General features: G+C 36.7%; 1 protein-coding gene across 1 annotated transcript in view; it reads left to right on the top strand.

Annotated features, from left to right (window-relative positions):
• Window positions 1-19121, top strand: part of DACH2 (dachshund family transcription factor 2) — a 170231-nt gene that overhangs the window by 60632 nt on the left and 90478 nt on the right. The window contains exon 5 of the mRNA XM_009326650.1: window positions 8546-8677. Coding sequence (XP_009324925.1) covers window positions 8546-8677 — 132 coding nt within the window. The remainder of the gene's footprint in view (window positions 1-8545; window positions 8678-19121) is intronic.

Here is a 19121-nt window from a genome sequence, read left to right as displayed (position 1 = left end):
GTCAAAGGTCTATTTTCCTTTTGGGGCTGATGATAACCACCTTTGTATTCTTTCCTGTGGCGTCTGAATATTTAGCACTTTGGAGTTAACATTTTTTTCCTATAAATGGAATTTATTTCATATGTTGCTCTCAAGGAGGTAATTTAACATTTCTGGTTTAGTTTTTAATTTTTCAAGTCCTTACCTCAAAGCATTGTAATCTTTAGTCTATGACAGCATTATGAAAGCATAAGCGGATAGTTTGAGAATTTGGAATGATTATGAGCATTAGTTTAACCTGTGTTATCCTTACTGAAATCTGAGTCCTAATGCATTAATTTGTCACTCTCTTGATGTATGAAAACACTTTTTAAGTATGCCACATAATGTAAGAGTTTTCATTTTATGTTGAACATTTTCAATGACATGACTAAAATTGCATCAGATATGCACAGAAGAACATAGAAATTATCTGTATGCAGTGATTGTGATCTTTTCAGCAATAATTCTGTGGCTGACGCATCTGTCTCATGTATGCTTCCATCTTCTGAAACCTGTAGATCAAAAGTGGGGTGGTCAGTCCATCAAATATACAGAAGAAGGTAAAGGTCACAGTAGTGCAGCATGCTAAAAGTATTACGCATTACAGTCTTGACAAATCATTCTTATGGCATAGATTGTAAAAAAGAGCAGAAAATGTCACAAAATTAATCAATTCTCATGAGACACACTGTAAGAATGAAGGAAAAAAATTAATATAACCCTCTCAATGCTCTCTGTAGTTCTGATTTTTCTGTTTCCCTCCAATAAGGTAAGCTGCAATTTTGTTTGACATAAGATACCAGCTACCTTTTTGGATATGTTATCTGTAAAATACATAGTTGAGTATTGTTGTGTATTAGCTTGAACATGAGTGCTCATGTTAACATAGGTTTAAGCACAAATTTGGGATTATAATTCTATATACTTCAAACTGAGCCCCTTGGGTTTAGACAATAAATCTGACAGGTTTTTGGTCATCATATCTTCATGTGGATCAAGGATATGAAGTATCTCAGGTACAGAGACTTGATGGAAGATGTTAATGTTAAAAATGTTTCCAATCTTTCAGGTGGGTATCGGGGAGAATAACGTTAGGCTATACGAAACACAGAGGTTATATCTGGGGTGAGAAGCCTAAGGAATAGAGGCAGACATGGGCTGAAAGCGTCTGGAAAGCAAACTCTCCCCATATTTTAAAGTGAACACCCAAATTTGTAAGTATCAGGACTTTTGCTACTGCCTAACTGTGTGAAATTAGAGAATGACAACCTGTTACTTCTGTGAATCATTCCATGGAGTGGCAGAGATGTTTTGGTGTGTAAAGGTTTTAATCTTGTTTATGCTCATCTGAACTTTTGCATGAAATTCTATTTTAGAATTAAAATAAGGTGAGCAAGCACACAGTGTTAAACAAAAATTACTAGGACTGCAAAATCAAGCCGTCAAAAATTCTGAAACATTTGTGCAACCCTCCTTCCGATCCCTTGATCATTTGGCAAAGTCTTTAAATTACATTATCACATACTGTTTTTTTCCCCAGCCTAACTGCTTGGTTGATGATAGAGAATCGATTGACCTGTGGGGGAAGCAAGGTTGTATGATGAAGAGACTATCTGTAGGTCTGTCCCTATCTATCTGCCGCAGAAGCGGAAGCTATGTAGGGAATACTCAGGGGCTGTGCAAAGGCAAAGAATAAGGTCTCTCAAGTAAAGGCTGTGTGACAATTCACCGCAGAAGCGAGCTGACTGGAGCTTCTCTGTGGAAGATTAATTTCTCGCAATTCCTGACAAATATGCATAATATTTGTTTGGGGTTTTTTTCTCCCTCAATAAGGTACTTTTGCCATACTGTAGTTTCTTGACATTTTAAAGTGGTGGTGTTTAAAAATTAGGCAACTCAAAAATTTTAACTATTGCCTGAAATGTTTTTCTAAGGATGATCTTCAGTAGTTTCTGAAGTTTCATTAACTGAACGTGTTTAGAGAATCAGTCTTTATTTTCTCTTTCACTTTGAACACGTAGCAGGATAGATACTGTATAAATACTTTCCAATTTTCTACTTTAAAAATCAATTTTTGCTGTTTGGGGTGCTTTCCTGTTGCAAAATGGGAGAAAAGAACATATTTTTAAAATATGGTTGTAATATCAGAACGACTGGCTGCAGGTATCAGAACAGATGAAAGAAACTCAACTGTTGTAATACATTTCTTGGCTATTGACTACATTTCAGCTTGGCGATGTCAAATGGATGTAGCATGGATTTCAGCCTGGGCTCCAAAGTGTCCTCCCAGGGCCTGGGGTGAATACTCACACAACTTAGCCCATGATAAAGCTTTGCGCTACGGCGCTTATGCTGAAATCCCATCCTCTGCCTGCAGTGGCCAATTACTCACTAAGTTCTTTCCTTACAGTCTGTCAAATGTTTCACATTGATGGATTATTATGACCTATCCGAAACAGTAGCCAGGATATCTTTGAACAGCCATTGAAAACAGAACATGCACTAGAGCTAAAACTTTCCTACAGTTTCTAGTTGAGTCAATTTACAGAAATGGAAAAAAATCTGCAATAGTAAGACTTACGTGTTTGTACCTGTCTCCAAACTGCTCTAACACTCTGGTCGTTTTAATGTTCTTATTCAAGAATTTGGTTTCACTGTCCTTCGTGTTAGTAGCTGGGTTTTAACTACCTGTTTATCACTAAACAAGGATGATTCATTTCAGCTACAGAGAAGCCTCCACTTTCTAATGTGAATGTTTAAATTAGTTAGTAAATTCTTGCAGGCATTCTGAAAAGGTAAAGTGCATTATATGTATTTATTTTTATTAATTTCCTTATTGAAGAACATGGGAAAGAAAGCATATCCTTTTCAGTCTTCCAAGGCCTAATTTATTGGATGTTTCAGAATTGTTTTCACTCTTTGCAATATGGTGTCTCGTATTAACATTTCATACTACCAGATGTTTCATTATTCCTGTTTTAGCACATCATATTTGACCCATAGCAGCTTTGAATGCAAATAACAAACAAGCCGATGCACAATGCTTGGCTGTTAGACTGAAATAATATGGCAAGGCTAAGCTGGTTTTCATTTTTCCTTTTGAATATTATTAATTGCAATGTGTTGACTGTTAATTTAATTAAATGTTTTGTTTTAATATAAGACTATTCTTCAGTTCACTGACTCACCGTTTCATTTAATTAATTGCAAACCTCAAGATTTGATTACTCATAGTTCTCCTTTAGTTAATTTACTTGTTCACAGTTTTGACAGAAAAGCTTTCAAACTAATATGAAGGAGGGGCACAGTCTAACTAATTAGGAAACTGAAAAAAATAGCTGTAGCTAGAGTGCAAGTTTAGCAGATACTCAGGGTCACCTTAAAATGCTCAGTGTCCTTGCATTCACCATCAAAATCCAGTTTTCAATGAGTGGACATTAGTTAAACATGGAGGATTCACTTGCATGCAAGACACCCTAGGTACCATTCAGTGCAGGAATGTAATGGAGTTTTGCTTTCTTATGTCTCCAAGAAGGTAAATTCTAATTTACTCAACATGGCACGCCACATTGCTCTGGGGATGACCGGCTGCTTGTGGGGCGCTGGAGATGGCATAGACCTGAATGTACTGTGAGGCTAATCAGTAAATTGTGATGTTTACTGGAGGCAAGAGACACTGTCCCCTTGTCGCCTGGTGCTCAAGGGAAGTGGGTGGGTTTGGCACTGCCCCGTAATGGGATACCGGCCTTGAGGGGGATACGCTACAAATGACCTTGGAGTTGCGATCTTTGGGCCATGCAGTAAAAATGCTTTTTTTGTTGAAATAATTCCTGAGACTTCACAGGGAATAATCTTCAATAGTCTTTTTGTCTGCGTAGGGGATATTTGAGTAAACAATTAACCACTGACTTTAATAGGATGCAGACAAGGGATGGAGAAACGTCTCTGGTCTTCATACCCTCTCAAGTACTACAGGTATCTTGCTTTTAGGAGCAGAGGACATGTTCAGTGGGTCCAGCCCTCAGAGAAGCAACCAAGCCTCACAGTACATTCAGGTCTATGCCATCTCCAGCGCCCCACAAGCAGCGGGTCCACCCCCAGAGCAATGTGGCGTGCCATGTTGAGTAAGCTGAGTATGGTCCTAATTTGGAGCAAAAACCTTAATTTGAAAACTGTTTGGTGCTTAGGTATATTTTAACTGTGGCTCAGAATACAACTGCAGAATTTTACTTCAGGGCAACCTGAGCACCAAGTGTGCTGGTTATTGTGTCCTTGAAGGGTTATTTAAGGGCTAAATTCGTGTGTTGTTCAGCAGAGTTATGCAGACTTGTCAAAGGGAGAGTACACAGTGTCCTGACAAAACTGAAATTATGGAATGAAGATTACTAATGGCAGTTGGTTGTTTTGCCATATGCATGATGCAGGTGTACCCGAGCGCACACCATCACGATCTGTTATGCAATTGTAATCAAGATTCATATATAGAGAGCTGACCCAGAACATGGCTCCGAGATGTCTGCATTAGCGCTGATGTGTCTCTCTTAAAGATCCCTACCAGCTCTTCAAGGAGCTGCTGTCTTTCAGCCAAGGCAGCTGGTGGGTTGTGGGCTACTGTTAGCAGGACTAGCTCCACTGGCCACATGGTTGCTAGTAGTTTTGGAAACAAATCATTGCAACTGTGATGAGACTCGTGCTTTTTTTGTTATTCTTGTTAGTATTGTAAAGGTTGTACATGTTTGATAATAAGTGGTACATTGTTTATTTCCTGGGTGTTTAGTGAGTAACCACAGCTGGCAGAAGATAACTGGAGGAAGGGAAATTTAAAGTGTAAATGGAGAAAAAAAAAAAGAAAGCTTTGAAGTATGTAATCCAGCGTGTCGCTTTTCCTAGTGATCCTTTTTTTTTTTTTAAGGTGAAAGTAGAGGGATAGATGTATACATTACAGCAGTTTTCAAGTACATTTTTCAAAGTGAGGTACTCTAAGTGAGATTCTGTTGCTGATAATGATTCATCTGAGAGAATGGAAATGATTCCTCAGTTCTTTGTAGATTTTTAGATAAGTCACTTGAAGAATAGCCCTCTTTGCCACAGCTAGCCAGAGCTGAGTCAATTATAGAAAGGAGTTTTATTAATAGTTAAATAGTAGCTTCAGTAATGTCAGCCGTGGCAGTAGCCTTAATTGAAGATTATGCCAATGGGTGATTTGCTGTACGTTTTCTTCCATCATTTCAATCAGTAGCACACCCTTACAGCTGAAGCCATTTGCTTTAACCTCAATTTTATTAGCTTTCAGAAATGCTGAAGAATTAGTACACTGTTTTTAAAGTGCCTTATACAGTCAGATTCAGATTCTGGGGCTTCTACTGCTATCACAATTCAAGTAAGAAATAGTATAGTCTGGGGAATAAGTGAATAAGAGTATAAATACTTTGCTGATACTAAGCTTAGAGATAGTATTGGCTATATCTGCTTCAAGTTTATGCCTGACTGCTCAGGATCTTCAGGCTGTAGTGCTTTCTGCATTAGGACTGTGCTTTACTCTTTAAACCTTTAATGCTGAAATAGAGTGACTTTGGTGTAGCAGATGGCACAGCATAGATTTCTGATACATCACTGTTTTTTGGCTGTTGTCCTTGTGGCAGCTGTGTCTGGTTAGGGAGCTCAAAAATGCCTGACAATAATTACCTTTAATTTCTGCAGGCAGCATTGTGGTGATTTTGGGACTGTGTTTATTCTTTTCTGTTTGTTCCTCGGTACCCGTTCTGCCTTCGTTGTGCTTCTGATACAACTGTTCAGTAGAAGTTTGTGGGTTTGGGGTTTTTTTTTATACAGTGCCCTGGATAATTTTTGGTCTTGTCTTTTCACTGAACATTTTATTAAAAGTCTGAATTCAGTTTCCACTCCCTGTTTATCTCCTTATGAATAGTTTCTTTACTCTTTTGTATATTTAAACTAAGTAAAGTTTTATGACTTACAGTATGAAGAACCTGTATAAATACTGAGCCAGATGAAAATATTTACTGGGATATTGGTTCATCTATACATATTTGGGTACATACAAATGATACAATGTTATGATAAAAAAACTCCATGTTCAGATTCTGGTTTTTCTGTAGCCTTTAAAATAAATGTGAATTCTTTGCAAATTGATTAGAATTATAAAGTGAAAAGAGAGTAGGCTGAGCGGGTACAAGTTCTGAAAATGCTTTAGTGATGGCTGTACCTCAAAACTTGGAATTGGTTGGGATAAGGAGGAAAAGTGCAGATGTGCAGGTAGGCAGGCAAATCACACAGGTGCCTGCAAATCTTGAAAACAGTAAATTCCTCAAAAGACTTATGCTGATGCTTGTTTTTGAACTTCCTGAAAATAACATGAAATTCACTCAAAGAGCAATCCCACTTCCTTTTCCTAGAAAAAAAGTGGAAAAGTTTATAGACTATTTCATCTTCTCCAGAAAGGGTGTGAATAGTTTTATCATTGAAGATGTATTCTTTGATGGATTAAGTGTGAGTCGTGTCAGCCAGAGAATGTGTAAAAACAGAAGTTTAAACATCAGGATTTTGTATCTGCTTGGTAAAAAAACCTGTAGCATTTGCAAAAGAACTTTAAAGGGTGTTAGAAAAAAAATTATCTTGAAATAAAAAGTGAGTACTGTTACGGGATAGTAATCTTCTGTATGAAGCGAGGACTGCATTAAATGACCTAAAAGACAAGGTTGTTGATGATGTTTTTTGGATTTACTTTTATGTGTTTGTATTTAGTGTATATTAATAATGAAATCAATATAGTTTTTCATGTATGAATGACAAAACAGTAAAACAAGTGCCTAATTAGCATAGGTAATATTTGTTAGATCTGGCATCAGTGCTTTGGGAATATAGGAGTGTGTAACTGCAGTTTGGTTTTGTGAATGTTGAGAGGCTCTTAGGCGAGATGGAAGGAGGAGGAGCGACGGCCTGGGCAGAAGAGTGCTTGTGTCACTCCCATCTTGTGACCTGTCATCTCCAACTAACTGATATTAATCAGGAATATCTTGGCTGAAGTTAACTGAATTGCTGTATCCATATGTGATAATACATGTCCCTCCTCCATGCAGTTGGAGTCTATTGATGGCTTGCTTACTTAAGTCATATTAAAAGGATGAGAACTTTTGTGAAGCCTATTATAGGAGCAGCAGAGCTAATCTAAATGTCAAATTTGTAGCAGCTTTTAAAAGAAAGCATTTTAATTTATGGATGTGTGGCATTATAGGATGTGAAAATTATTAGTTCATTTTAATCAGTATCTAATCTCTCAGTAAGCAGTACTTTGCAGAAACAGTAGATTATTTGACTCTGTTTTGATGTATGATATCTTTGTGGGTTGATGCAATGTGCACCACCAACCAAAAATCATGGGTTTTTTGGTAAATGCAATTTAGTGATTTCGTGGAACTATTGCACAGTCAATTACAAGGTAGCTGATATGAAGCATTTAGCTTGCTTTTTAGCAAATGACACAAGCAAGTCATACTATACTGGGAGGAAGACAGTAAACCCATTTAATCCATAACTGAATGAATAAACAATTACACCTGTAAAGGTCTTTTTGGTTACATGGCCTTATCTCCTATATCTTCCTGCAAGATAGATGAACTTCAGATAAGATATTTTCAGTCACATCTTGCCCAGAGTAAAAGTAATTTGATACTGTCTGGAAGAAAATCTGATCTCTTACTGACCAAGTCAAAATGATAAAACTTAAAAAGTTTACTCTTACGAAAAAAGATATTGGGAATCTAAATAATAATAAAAAAATTATGGTAATGATGGTAACCTGTAGCCTGACACTACTCTACTTCTTCTGTTTTACTATTGGAAATTAAATGGGGTTTAGTCATTCTACCACTAGCCCCCCTTAATTCTGTAAATCTGTGCTGGTCTTAATGGTCTGTTAAAGGTGAGATCAAGTTTGTAATTACCCATATTGTACTTTTCTAATATTTCCAATATAATATTTTCTAGTAGCAATAATGTTAATCCAAACCAACAGACTTCAGAAAAAGGCAAAAGAATATTTGGATATATAATATAATTGTACAGCAGTGATTGTTCCATGTTAATTGGCTTCGAGCTGTTGAAATTAAGGAATACGGTATCTTACTAGTGTACTTGGAAATTTTGTAGCAGCTAAATAAGTCAAGGAGAAAGTGATCAAAGTGACAAAATGATCAAAGTGACAGGAAATTATATTTAGGAGTATAATCAAAAGGGATACCATTAAATAATATTTCTTTATGCTATATATGTAAAAAAGAAGAAGAAACATGAAAGAATTAAAAAGAAAAAAATCCTTAGAATGGTGTACTGAAATAACTCAACTTTAAAATAAAGACAGTGTTCAGAATAACTTTACATAACTGGACTAAGAATGTGTATTGAATTTATGTGACTTATTCTCACTGAAAGGAATTTTTTTGTTCTTCATATTTTTCAGTGCTGCATTGTATGGTATGATGCTGCATTTTTTTTTTTTTCCCCCCAGGTCTGACAGCGGCTGCCATGGCAGAGGCTATGAAGTTACAGAAGATGAAACTTATGGCAATGAATAGCCTTCATGGAAGTGGAAGTCAAAATGGAACAGAATCAGAAAATGAAGAGCTCAATTCTAATGCAGGTAAGTCATGCAGTGCATGTGAGCTGTAGGGGAGCTCTTAACACCTGGTTTTGTGCGTGGGAAACAAAACAAAAAATCTGTCTCAAACTCTTGTGCTCTGTAAGCTTTGCTCTGTCAGTGTCAGATCAAAATTACTGCACCCATTCCTCCAGTATGCCTCCAGTTTTCCTCCTAACAGCCACCTTCATTAATTTTTTGAAAAATGTTGGTGAAGGATTGTTTTCATTATGTTAGGATACAGACATTTTAAACTGTTCCCTAAATATTTTTGTAGTAACAAAAGACTTCTCTATTGGCAATAATACAGCGAGTCTAGAGTTTTCCTGTAAATGATGGAAAGTTTCCAAAAGGTCAGGTTGTTGGAACTCATGAGTTCCACAGTTCACTGGGGAAAGGTAAAGCAGCAAATGCTAAATCACCAACTTTCTGGCTTTTCTGCATTTTGTTTTTTTCTTGAATGGATGTTTGCAAACCACAGCTAGGAAGGAGAGTCATGATAAACATTTGTTATGGCCTACCTGGCTGAAACAACCTTGCATAGAAGGCACTGACACTGAACATATGTTCAGTCTTATACTACTATAAGCATTAGTATAAACTTGAACTAAGCTCCCCGAGTCCCAGCCTCACAACAATAGGGTTCAAAGTTTAAGTCAGAAATGGATCCTTTGAAGAGGCTATCTTCTTTGTTTATTCTAATGTTCTTTTCAGGTGAAAAGAAGAGATTTTTACTTGGATAGTGTAGAGGACCTAGAATAAGATAGATCCGTTTTGTCTCAGAAAGCTGCTAGAGGCCTATTACAGTAAGGGCAGGTTCACTTGGACTCACTTTTTTCGACACAAACAATCCTACAATACACTCTTACCGTTTTGGAAACTTATGCATCCTTTGTTTTCATTATCAATTCAAGAGCAGAGGCATTGTCTGATCCCTTATTGCATTCAGATCTCCCATCGGCATTCACGCGTCTCTGTGAAGCCACACATGCGTCTCTAAAGACGAAGCCACTCTAACAGTTTGCTTGCTTGGATGGTGTATAGTGTATATGCATTGTACCATCAAAATGGTAATTTATTAGACCAATAAAGCAGCAGCTGGGAGGTCTTAGACTCATTTTCTAAAGGAGTAACTTTGAATTCATGACAAATTATGCACAAAGCAGTCTTTCCAAAAGTGGTATTGCCTTTTGCTAATTTTGTGTACTCATCTGTATTGAAGAAATCTGGCTTCTAATTCATGCATTAAACCCTTCCCCAGCTTTCTATTATGTGGGATATGTATTTCTTATTCACCTCTCAGACCCTAATCAATTAGTGCATATTGAATTCAGAAAAAAAGCACTGAAAAAGCATATTTAGTCTGTGTAACTCTTATAGTCTGTATATAGTTCAAAATGAATTATGAAGTTTCACTGAATGCTAAGAAATATGACTGAAGATAGAATTTTTACAGAAAAGCAAGGAAGCTTCATACAGAAAATACGCAGGGTTAGTATTAAGGTTTTTAAAAGCTGCTGTACAAAAAGCTTCCTAATTTGAATGTTCATGGTTTTGTGTTTTACCTGATGTGGCAAAATTTGTATACTTCATATGGGAAGAATCTACAGTACGTTAATAATATTATTTTAGGTACCTCATTGACAAGTTTTATGGGGGACTATCATACCAGCCTTTCGACAATACGTCAAGAATATGCATATTGAATGAAAGTTCTCCGTGGTTTAGCAATTCAATGAGTTCCACAACTGACTCAATACCAACTTGAAGATTTGGAAAAATTCCCATGGACTTTAGCTGAAGTTACAGTGGGGTCCAAGGATAAGGATATGGTGTCAGTTGCGTAAAGATCTTTTCTCAATTCTTTCCCCTTTTCATTGCCTATTTCAGTAGAATTGCCAAGAGCAAATTTGCTGGATCAAGTGCCAATGTTGCTTGCAGACAGAGAAATAAGTCCTTAACAAAAAGAACTACTACTAATCATATTAAAAATCACAATTAACGCTCTTCTTAGTATCTGCAATGCTAGCATTAGGATCTTTTTTGTAATGCATGGCTTCTCTCTTCATTGGAGGATCGTTTTTTAAAGATTTACATTAAGCAGGTACAGCAGGATGTGTCAAAAAGGAAAACAAAAATGCAAGGAATGTAAAACTTTAACTATACATTTCACCATACAAAATAACTGAGGAATTATCAAATACTCACTATAGAAAACTCATTGGAGACTGAGGTGGGGCGGGAAGAGAGTGGGCATTTTGTTTGGAAGTTGATAGGCATTTTGTAACTTTGATTCACTGTGAAGAGAACACCATGATAATTCTGTGTGCATGAAACCTTTACCAAATGTTTGTTTTGCTCTAGACTCTTACAGTTTAAATGACTATTAAAAACAAAATGGGGATGCGAAATGAGAAAGAAAATTGAATTTTGAAAATTTTTTTACTAAGAAGAGGTAAAAAGGAACAGAGCCAAGGAGTCGGAAGCCTCATAAGTGAGAAAAACATTTTATTTTAGGAGAGAGACCTACAGTTGCTCTGATTTGAGGTTGTGTTTAATAGCTTCTGTAATGGTTGCAACATGACTCTGCATCTAGATTTCAGCATGAGTAACAACCTGTTCGTGTTTCATTTAGCTCCAAATGAGAAATTCTGTCTTTTATTGTTTTAGGAAATTAGTCTATGTACTGTTGCTCCTGAAACTTTATAATTAATCACTAAAGGTTATGGCTGTGGAGAGTTTGTGGGAAATAGATGTCTGAATGATTATAATTGTAGCTGTCAAATCAGAAATATAGTTATACAGAGCAGAGGACCTTTTGCTTCCTTTGATTTTTTTTTTTTCTTTTTACTGTAACAAAGACTTGAAGGGTTGCAGTTTTACTTAAAAAAACAACTATAGAGATTGTTGGTTTTTTTACCTCAGTGTTACATATTGACTTCCTTTGGTGAGCATAAGATACACCACTACTAAATATTTCACATTAGGATGTGTGCCTTCCTCCTCAATCCATAGTCTGATAGATGAGTGGAGTAGTCTCTTTTGCTGTTGTTTGTTTTGAATTGAAAATGTAATTGATCAGTATTAAGTCCTGAAACTTTATTGCCAGACTTTTTGGAAGTGGGTCATTATATACAGGCTATTAGTATAACAAAAAAAGTGGTGAGGATGTCTTGTCGTACTCATTTCAATCCCCATCTGTATCTGTTGAAGTCAGTGTGAAACAATTTTGGATTTGCTTCTTTAGTAATGCCTAGGATGTCACTTCAGTAGTTTCTTTCTCTGTGTGTGTGCACCTATGATGATGGAAATTTTTCAAGAAGATCTGTTCATGCTATCAATTTAAAATCTGAACTCTTAACTCTCAGGATCACTGACTGTAATTCCTCAGTTATCATATTGTCCTCTAGGAAGTTACGGTGTGGAATTGAATCTTACAAGTGTGTCTAAGGAAGTGGGGAGTAAATGTGCCACTTCTTTTCCTACTTCTAGTCCAGCTGGTATGCTTTTGCCATCAGGTCCTACCTACCTCCTTTTTGTGATATTACAATAATCTCAGTAGTGGTGGAGTTTAGTACTGGAATATTCTAAATAACTTATTAAAAAAAAATGCTGCAAGAGACAATGCTGAAACTGTGAAAAAAAAATGTACCAAAAAAAAAAATTGCACGTATTTTTTAATTGAAGTAATGCATTGGTTCACAGTGCTGTGAAGAATGTTGTTATACATTTGAACATTAATGTCCTCCTTCCACTCTCTCTGCAGAAGAGAAAGATTTTTTTGCACCTTCCTACTCATCATACGAAGTGTTGAAGCAAACTTCTCAGGCAGTTGAAAATCTCATCTTTAATCTGGCACTATAGGTTCTCTGGCCCCACAGTCCAGCCGATCTGCGCTAGCTGTTCCTTGTGGCTTAGTGTCTGTCTCCATCTTCTTGTAGGATATGGGAAAGAAGGCTGAATTTAGAGAACCATGTAGTTGGGGACATAGGTGTCTGGAAGTGGGAGAAATTAATCCCTCTGAAATCTCAAATTCCGAGTGGCCATAAGTCTTTCATAATCCTATTCCTCCTTTTTGGCTACTCCATCTGAGTCCTTGGAGATGAGATGGTTTGTTGATGGTAATCAGTGCACACATCTGAGGATTGCCTTGAGTCCAGAGGGTTGCCATAGCTAAGGCAAGTCAATCTCAAAGCCCAGCCACGTAATCAATTTTCTTGTTCTATAGAAATATGATAAACAAACCAAAACCTCTCTGGTTGCACAAAAGTGTTAATAAGGATCATCTGTTTCACCATCATGCAATACTAATATTAAGTGAAGTGTATTCTGGAAATCAGCATATAATTGCTTAGGGAAATTTGCAACTTACCTGAAATCAGCTTTTTTTTTAATAGCATGGCAGCAGGTAATTTGTACAAGTATGTGACAAAACTGGAACGTGAAGGATAGATTGCAAAATACAGTATTGGTGATATTACCTGAACATCCTTTAAGCTGCATAAGCAAAGAAGGATCAGTGCATAGCAATCCATGACCGTACCTGTTTGTACAAAACCTCAGTGTAAAGAATAAAGCAGTTATTTCCTTCTGTTGGCTTTTGGAGTTAGCATGCATGACTTAATATATGTGTTTTGCTTTCCCAAGAGAGATGTCAAACAGTACTAAGTGTTTCAGTGGTATTTCCTTAGGAAGTCAAAATGTTATTCTGTATGTAGCATCTTGTTTCTTAATTTCCAGACAAGGAGCTAAGTTAGGCAGGAAAGAAAGGAAAAACACCCTAGCTTTTGGCATATGAGGATCAGAGAAAAAGCTCTTCATAAGGGGGAAAAAAAAAGTGTTATCTTTCTATCCTTTTTTCCCTTCAGTACCTGCCATGCAGTTTTTTCATAAATGCAAACATCCTTCACAATCTGTTTAAAAAACCACAAATACATCACTCAGAGGAATATTTAAGGAACCATCAGGAGGGAAAAAACTCATTGGTTTAATGGAATGCTGTCAAGGAAAATCAGCATCACAAACGACACAGGGGCAGAATTGATACTTTTGCACTGACACGTTAAAAGAAAATCCCATGCATTATTTAGAAAACCCAGAAATCTGTCAGCTGTATGATTGCCGAGTTAGCAGAAGCAGGAGGATGCTGCTCAAGTTGAAAAGAAACGCGTAGGCACAGATCCATATTGTAACCTTTCATGTTCTCCACCCACCATGAATACCCAGCTATTACACGGTCAGCATTTTTTAGTTTTTCTCTTTTAAAATTTTCAAGTGCTTGAAAAGTCAAAAGAGGTAGGTCTTTTATTCTAAAAAGCAGGATGCCGAGGCTGTTATTTTATTGTAAGAGTAAAAATGACAAGACCGGAGAACATTTTTTTAATCCTTGAGTGCCGTGCAGACTTCATGAAGTCATTTTTCCTGTTGTTAAAGCAAGTATTTTTGTGTTACATGAGCAGAGAGTTATTGTTTCAATGATAATTTTATTTAAAGAACACAAAACATTCATGCCATTTAAAAAATATAACCAGTCAAAACTGCTATTAATATTTTTAGAATCAATTGAAAAGCTAGTGAAGCATACATTTAATTTTCTTTAATTGTCCTTTTGCCAGGAGGAATATATACAGTCTTGAAGTAAGAGAGAATTTAATATGTTTTGTTTTCTGTGCCATCTCATCCAAAAACTAGGCTTGTTTGACCCCAGCCCTAGCAGATATATTAAAACATTTCATCCTAAAAATTGAGACATCTGTGCTATTTCTTTCGACATGTACCTGCATTCGTCCTGGTGAGTGTGAAGATACTTGCTTTTCACGCTGGAAGTTGAGAGTAGCACGTAGTGGCTAAGTGGACCTTCCTATTCGCTGAGTGGTGAAGTGCAGCGAGCTGTTAGTCCACAGCCATCGAACACAATTGGGTTGAGCACCAGGATAGGTAGGATAGATAGGAAAGAGGATGACATTTTTGATGTGCTTTTTTTCCTCAGGCATGCAGATGATGACGTACTGTGAGTATGGCTCATGGTATAACACGTATTACACAGCCGACGGGACCAGGCTGGGAGATAGGCAGTGGTGGTCAGTGTCATGCAGAGACACTGCTTAAAAGATCTCCTGGGAATCAGAAATGAGTTCAGAGCACTTAGTGGCTCCTGTTCAGCCCATCAGTCTGAGGTGCGTTTCTCTGGGGTAGATTGGGAGCTGCAATAAGACTGGGCCATGTTACAGTGTGTGTCTGAAAAAAAACCCAACAACTTCTGAAGCCCCTGGACAAGACACTGGTTCTTCAGGGCTACCTTGCAGCGCTGAGGCGAGGGAGCAGCATGCTGAAGTCTGATGTACAAATGGAGCTTCTCTAGGTAATGAAGGCATGTGTGGCCCCATAGGTGACTGGCTGCGAGGACAAGCACTGCGTAAGAGCGTTCATCTCAGGGCCATAATACCTGCAGAAGATTCGCGTAGTGGTGAAACTCAGTGGCTTTCAGGATGTGCTTCCATACATAGGTTTGGAGGTGTGTTTTCTTGGAATTTTCTTGAACCCACTTGCAAGTGATATCTAGGAAATTGTAAGCTTTCTTTTTCAGTGAAAATGGAGTGAAGGAACTAAAATATTCACGTAACACTGAGGCTTTAAAAAGCTTTACCCATTGCTGCTTGTCAGAAAATGGCCGTGGTTGCTGAATGATACAGAGCAATGGGTTCCCCGCAGACGATGTAAGTGAGGCCTTCCTGGAGCCAGCGACTGATAATTCTGGAGGAAGAGGTTGATGTGCTGTTTTCTTTTTTAAGATACAGCTTCTCAAACATTAGCCAGGAAGAGAGAAGCTGTTTCGTTCGGTTGTGCCTTGTTTGTATTCTGCTGTATTTTCTTCTGTTTCTTCCTAATGGTGATGGCTTTCATGGGCCCTCTCAATTATCCCGAGAACCCAGTCTCTGTTTGTGAAGCTTGGAAACAAGATGCACCTATATTTGTTTCTTTGGCAAATCGGGGTTTTTTTGGAGAGTGAATATCAGTGGATAGTTTCTGCTGTGTTACCCCACCACCAGGCAGGATTTAATACCAAAAATTTTAGGATGCTTTAGTGAACCACAGTTTCAGTGGAGTGCAAAAGTGAATTTGTTTCTTATCTGCAAACTATTTTAAGGTCCCATTTTAGATAGATTCTTAAGCAGTTACCTATTGAATGCATGTGAGTACTTTAACTGTCCTTTTAAAAAGTATTCTTACTCATTTAAATATGAATGTAAATACTTTGTAGTAAATGTATATGATTCACACATAAATGTTGATTCATCAGCTACTATTTACATATTTGGATTGACTGACACCCAACTCCAAGAAATATGAAGTAGCTCTGGCTGTGGTTTTAAAACTGATAAAGGAAATATAACTTCGGACAACTTCTGAAAATGAAATTCTCTGTGCTTTTCTCTGTAACTCTGAGGCATCTTTTTCTTTGAGAGGAATTTCTGTTTCAGATTTTTGATGCTTATCTTACACAGGATGAAATTAATTGATACTTATATAACATCATAAGCTAATGTAAACTATTTTAAAGATCAAGCAAATTTAGGTATTATCTTATATAGACTTCTGTTTAGAAAAGTTCTTATTAAATATCCAAGCTCTGGTTTGTGAGAATGCTTTTTGAGTGGGTAATTCTCAAGGGTATATTTTAAATGGATTCATGACAATTAGATGCTGCTAAATGTTTATGAATGGAGAATATATATACTTGTAAGTTTATATTTCAACAGTTAAACATGTCACACAATCTGCTTCTTCAGTATATTTTGGCTGTTATCTTATTTGAAGTCAAAGAACTGCTGTTCCTTTTTTCCGGAGCATAAAGTACCTTTTTTTTTTTTTTTCCATAAAGAGAATTCCTTACAATGATTTCTAGCTTTTGCTGGAACAAATTTAATATAGAAAATCAAGATTCATATCTATTTAAAAAAAAACCCACCACCTTCCTAACGCCAAATAAAATACCTCCGGGTGTACACAGCGTAATCATAAACAACCTCTCTAGATTCTTGCCATATCTACTATCAGAACTAAGTGCAGCAAAAGATAAACTAATGACAAAATGCAAATAGTATGGCTAAACTGCGTAGAATTGAGAGCTTTCACATGTCTGTCACCTTTCAGATCCTTTACAAATTTATAGTCTCAGAGTGCAGAGGTCTAAATCTTCAAAGCTTGAAAAACAGAGGTGCAGCATGAACTAATCTTCATTTTTTCCCCTATCTTCTTACAGCAGCACTAATGGAAATGTATTTTGTTTAATGACTCTGAAATCCTGTTTGTAATTAGATGTGGGAATTGGTCTTACTTTGTAACAGATGATACTGGAATAATAATATGAGAGATGCTACGCTGAGACCACTATCCTCCTAAATCTATATCATTTTTCATTTTATTGACAGGAAATGTGTTCCTGGAACAAAGAGATTGATTTTAAAGAGTAGAAAAATAATGTCTAGTAAAAACTCAAATGAAAACATTTTAGCATTACTTTAAGTGTATCACAAGAGTACATTAACCTTTTAACTTTAATTTTAGTAAACAGTCGTCTTATAATTGTTGCTTTGTCACTGATATGATCTTTGAATTAATGCACCAAAAGGTAGGGAACTTTAATTAATGATAGGGTGCATACAATTAAAATGCATATCATATTTCAGAAGGATTATTCAAAATAATTAATTTTGTCTGTTAAAACACTTTTACAGTTGTAAATGAAGTAATTAGGAGCGGGCACAGAACATGTGAGTGCAGGCTTAGCTCACACAGTCCCTTCAGAGTATTAGTCATCTTCACTAGGTCTTGATGTCATAAATCATTTTGGCCACCATTTAAGACCAATACAGATTACATGCACTGCACTTTAAAAGGAAAAATCGTTCCAGTTTAGACATTTTAGTAGGCTTCTGCGACTGCTGAAGGACATGGTGTGAAGAGTGCTGTCCTGCCCTTTAGGAAGCAGAGCTGCTCTCTCTGCAGGCAGGTGTAGGGTGAGAAGGCATCTCCAGGCATCTCTACCTTTCTGGTCTTGATGCTTAGTGGGAAAGGGAATGAAGAAGAAAAGCGTGGTCCAGATCTACCTCTCTGAAATGTATTTTGTATTGTATGTTAAACCATTGTTGGATCAAAGCAAAAGCGGTCCTGGGAGCAGAAACCATCAACTGGTGATCAGGTGAACTCTGGCAATTAGGGATGCCAAAAATGCTAAGAAGTACACTTAGTGATTTGCAGATTTTCCACAGTGCTACCAAAGAACAAGAATAGTGAAGCAGCAAATGTCAAATACATCCTTTTTTTTTTTCTTTCTTTTTTTGAGGTCCTTGTATGTACTCTGTTTCAACAAAATCTCATCTGCCTATCATTTTGCACAAAGTAACATATTTGTTTAAACACTATGGTGTATTAGCATGCTTAACCAATGTGTTTTAATTTCCCCTTTTAGTATGTAAGGATGTAAGGAATCCAGTACACAAAGAATTCCAGTATGTTAGGAAAAGCAAGTATTAGCGATAGTTGCCTTTGTTAATACTAGTGAGTCAACTTCAATCTCACCTTAATGATATTTTAACAATAAAAAGTACTTTAGTATTTTAATTACATTATAAAGTCTGGAACACTCTTGTTCTTGTTAAGGCATATATAAGTTAGGATGAAAACTGGCATATTACCTTTGATGTGGGCCACATGCTGAGAGTCCCCCAAAGGATGTCACTGATAGTGATACAGCTGCCAACAGCAGGAGTCTCATGAATTACAATTTTAATCAGATTTTTAAGAAGAGTTCCCTAATGTACAGTTAATTTATGTTTGAGGTGAGAAATGTTTGTGGTGTGATCATTTGGAATATTTTCTCACTCAAAAGAGTAGCATTAATCCAAAAAAAGCATTTTAATAATGTGGGGGTTTAGTTAAGGATTTGGTACTAGATTTTTGCAGAGTGCCCTGAACTGACATTTTTGCAGCTGAGATTCTTTAGCAGTTTTACTTGCAACAGTTGGCACTGTTTAAATGTCTAGCTGATTTGTGAATTTGATGAGACAGAAGTCACAGTGGTCTCAAGTAATTCTGCCTTTACTTGCACCTACAAAGTAAGAGGCATCCCTTAGTTCTGGAGTAGGGACTATATGGGTAAACAGGACATACACAGATCAGAACCTTATTAATTTTTATAGAATACCTTGGCTATCTTGAATAGTTATATTCAAGTTTTTTTCCTTTAATAAAGTTTTGATCCATAAGAAAATCAGGATTATGCATTTATTTCTGTGATTTTAAAAGTAAGCATCTCACAGTTTTGCATAATAGGTTATGCTTTCTGCTCCATATTCTGTTTAAAAAAAGCTGGAATCCAAAGCTGTGAGTGACATTTTGGTAGAATTTTAGCAAGTACAGTCATTACCAAATTAAAAATAGATAC

The sequence above is a fragment of the Pygoscelis adeliae genome, unplaced genomic scaffold, assembly GCF_000699105.1.
Source record: "Pygoscelis adeliae isolate BGI_AS28 unplaced genomic scaffold, ASM69910v1 Scaffold216, whole genome shotgun sequence".
NCBI lineage: Eukaryota > Metazoa > Chordata > Aves > Sphenisciformes > Spheniscidae > Pygoscelis > Pygoscelis adeliae.
Note: the sequence above shows the minus strand (reverse complement) of the source record. Positions and strands in the feature narration are given on the sequence as shown.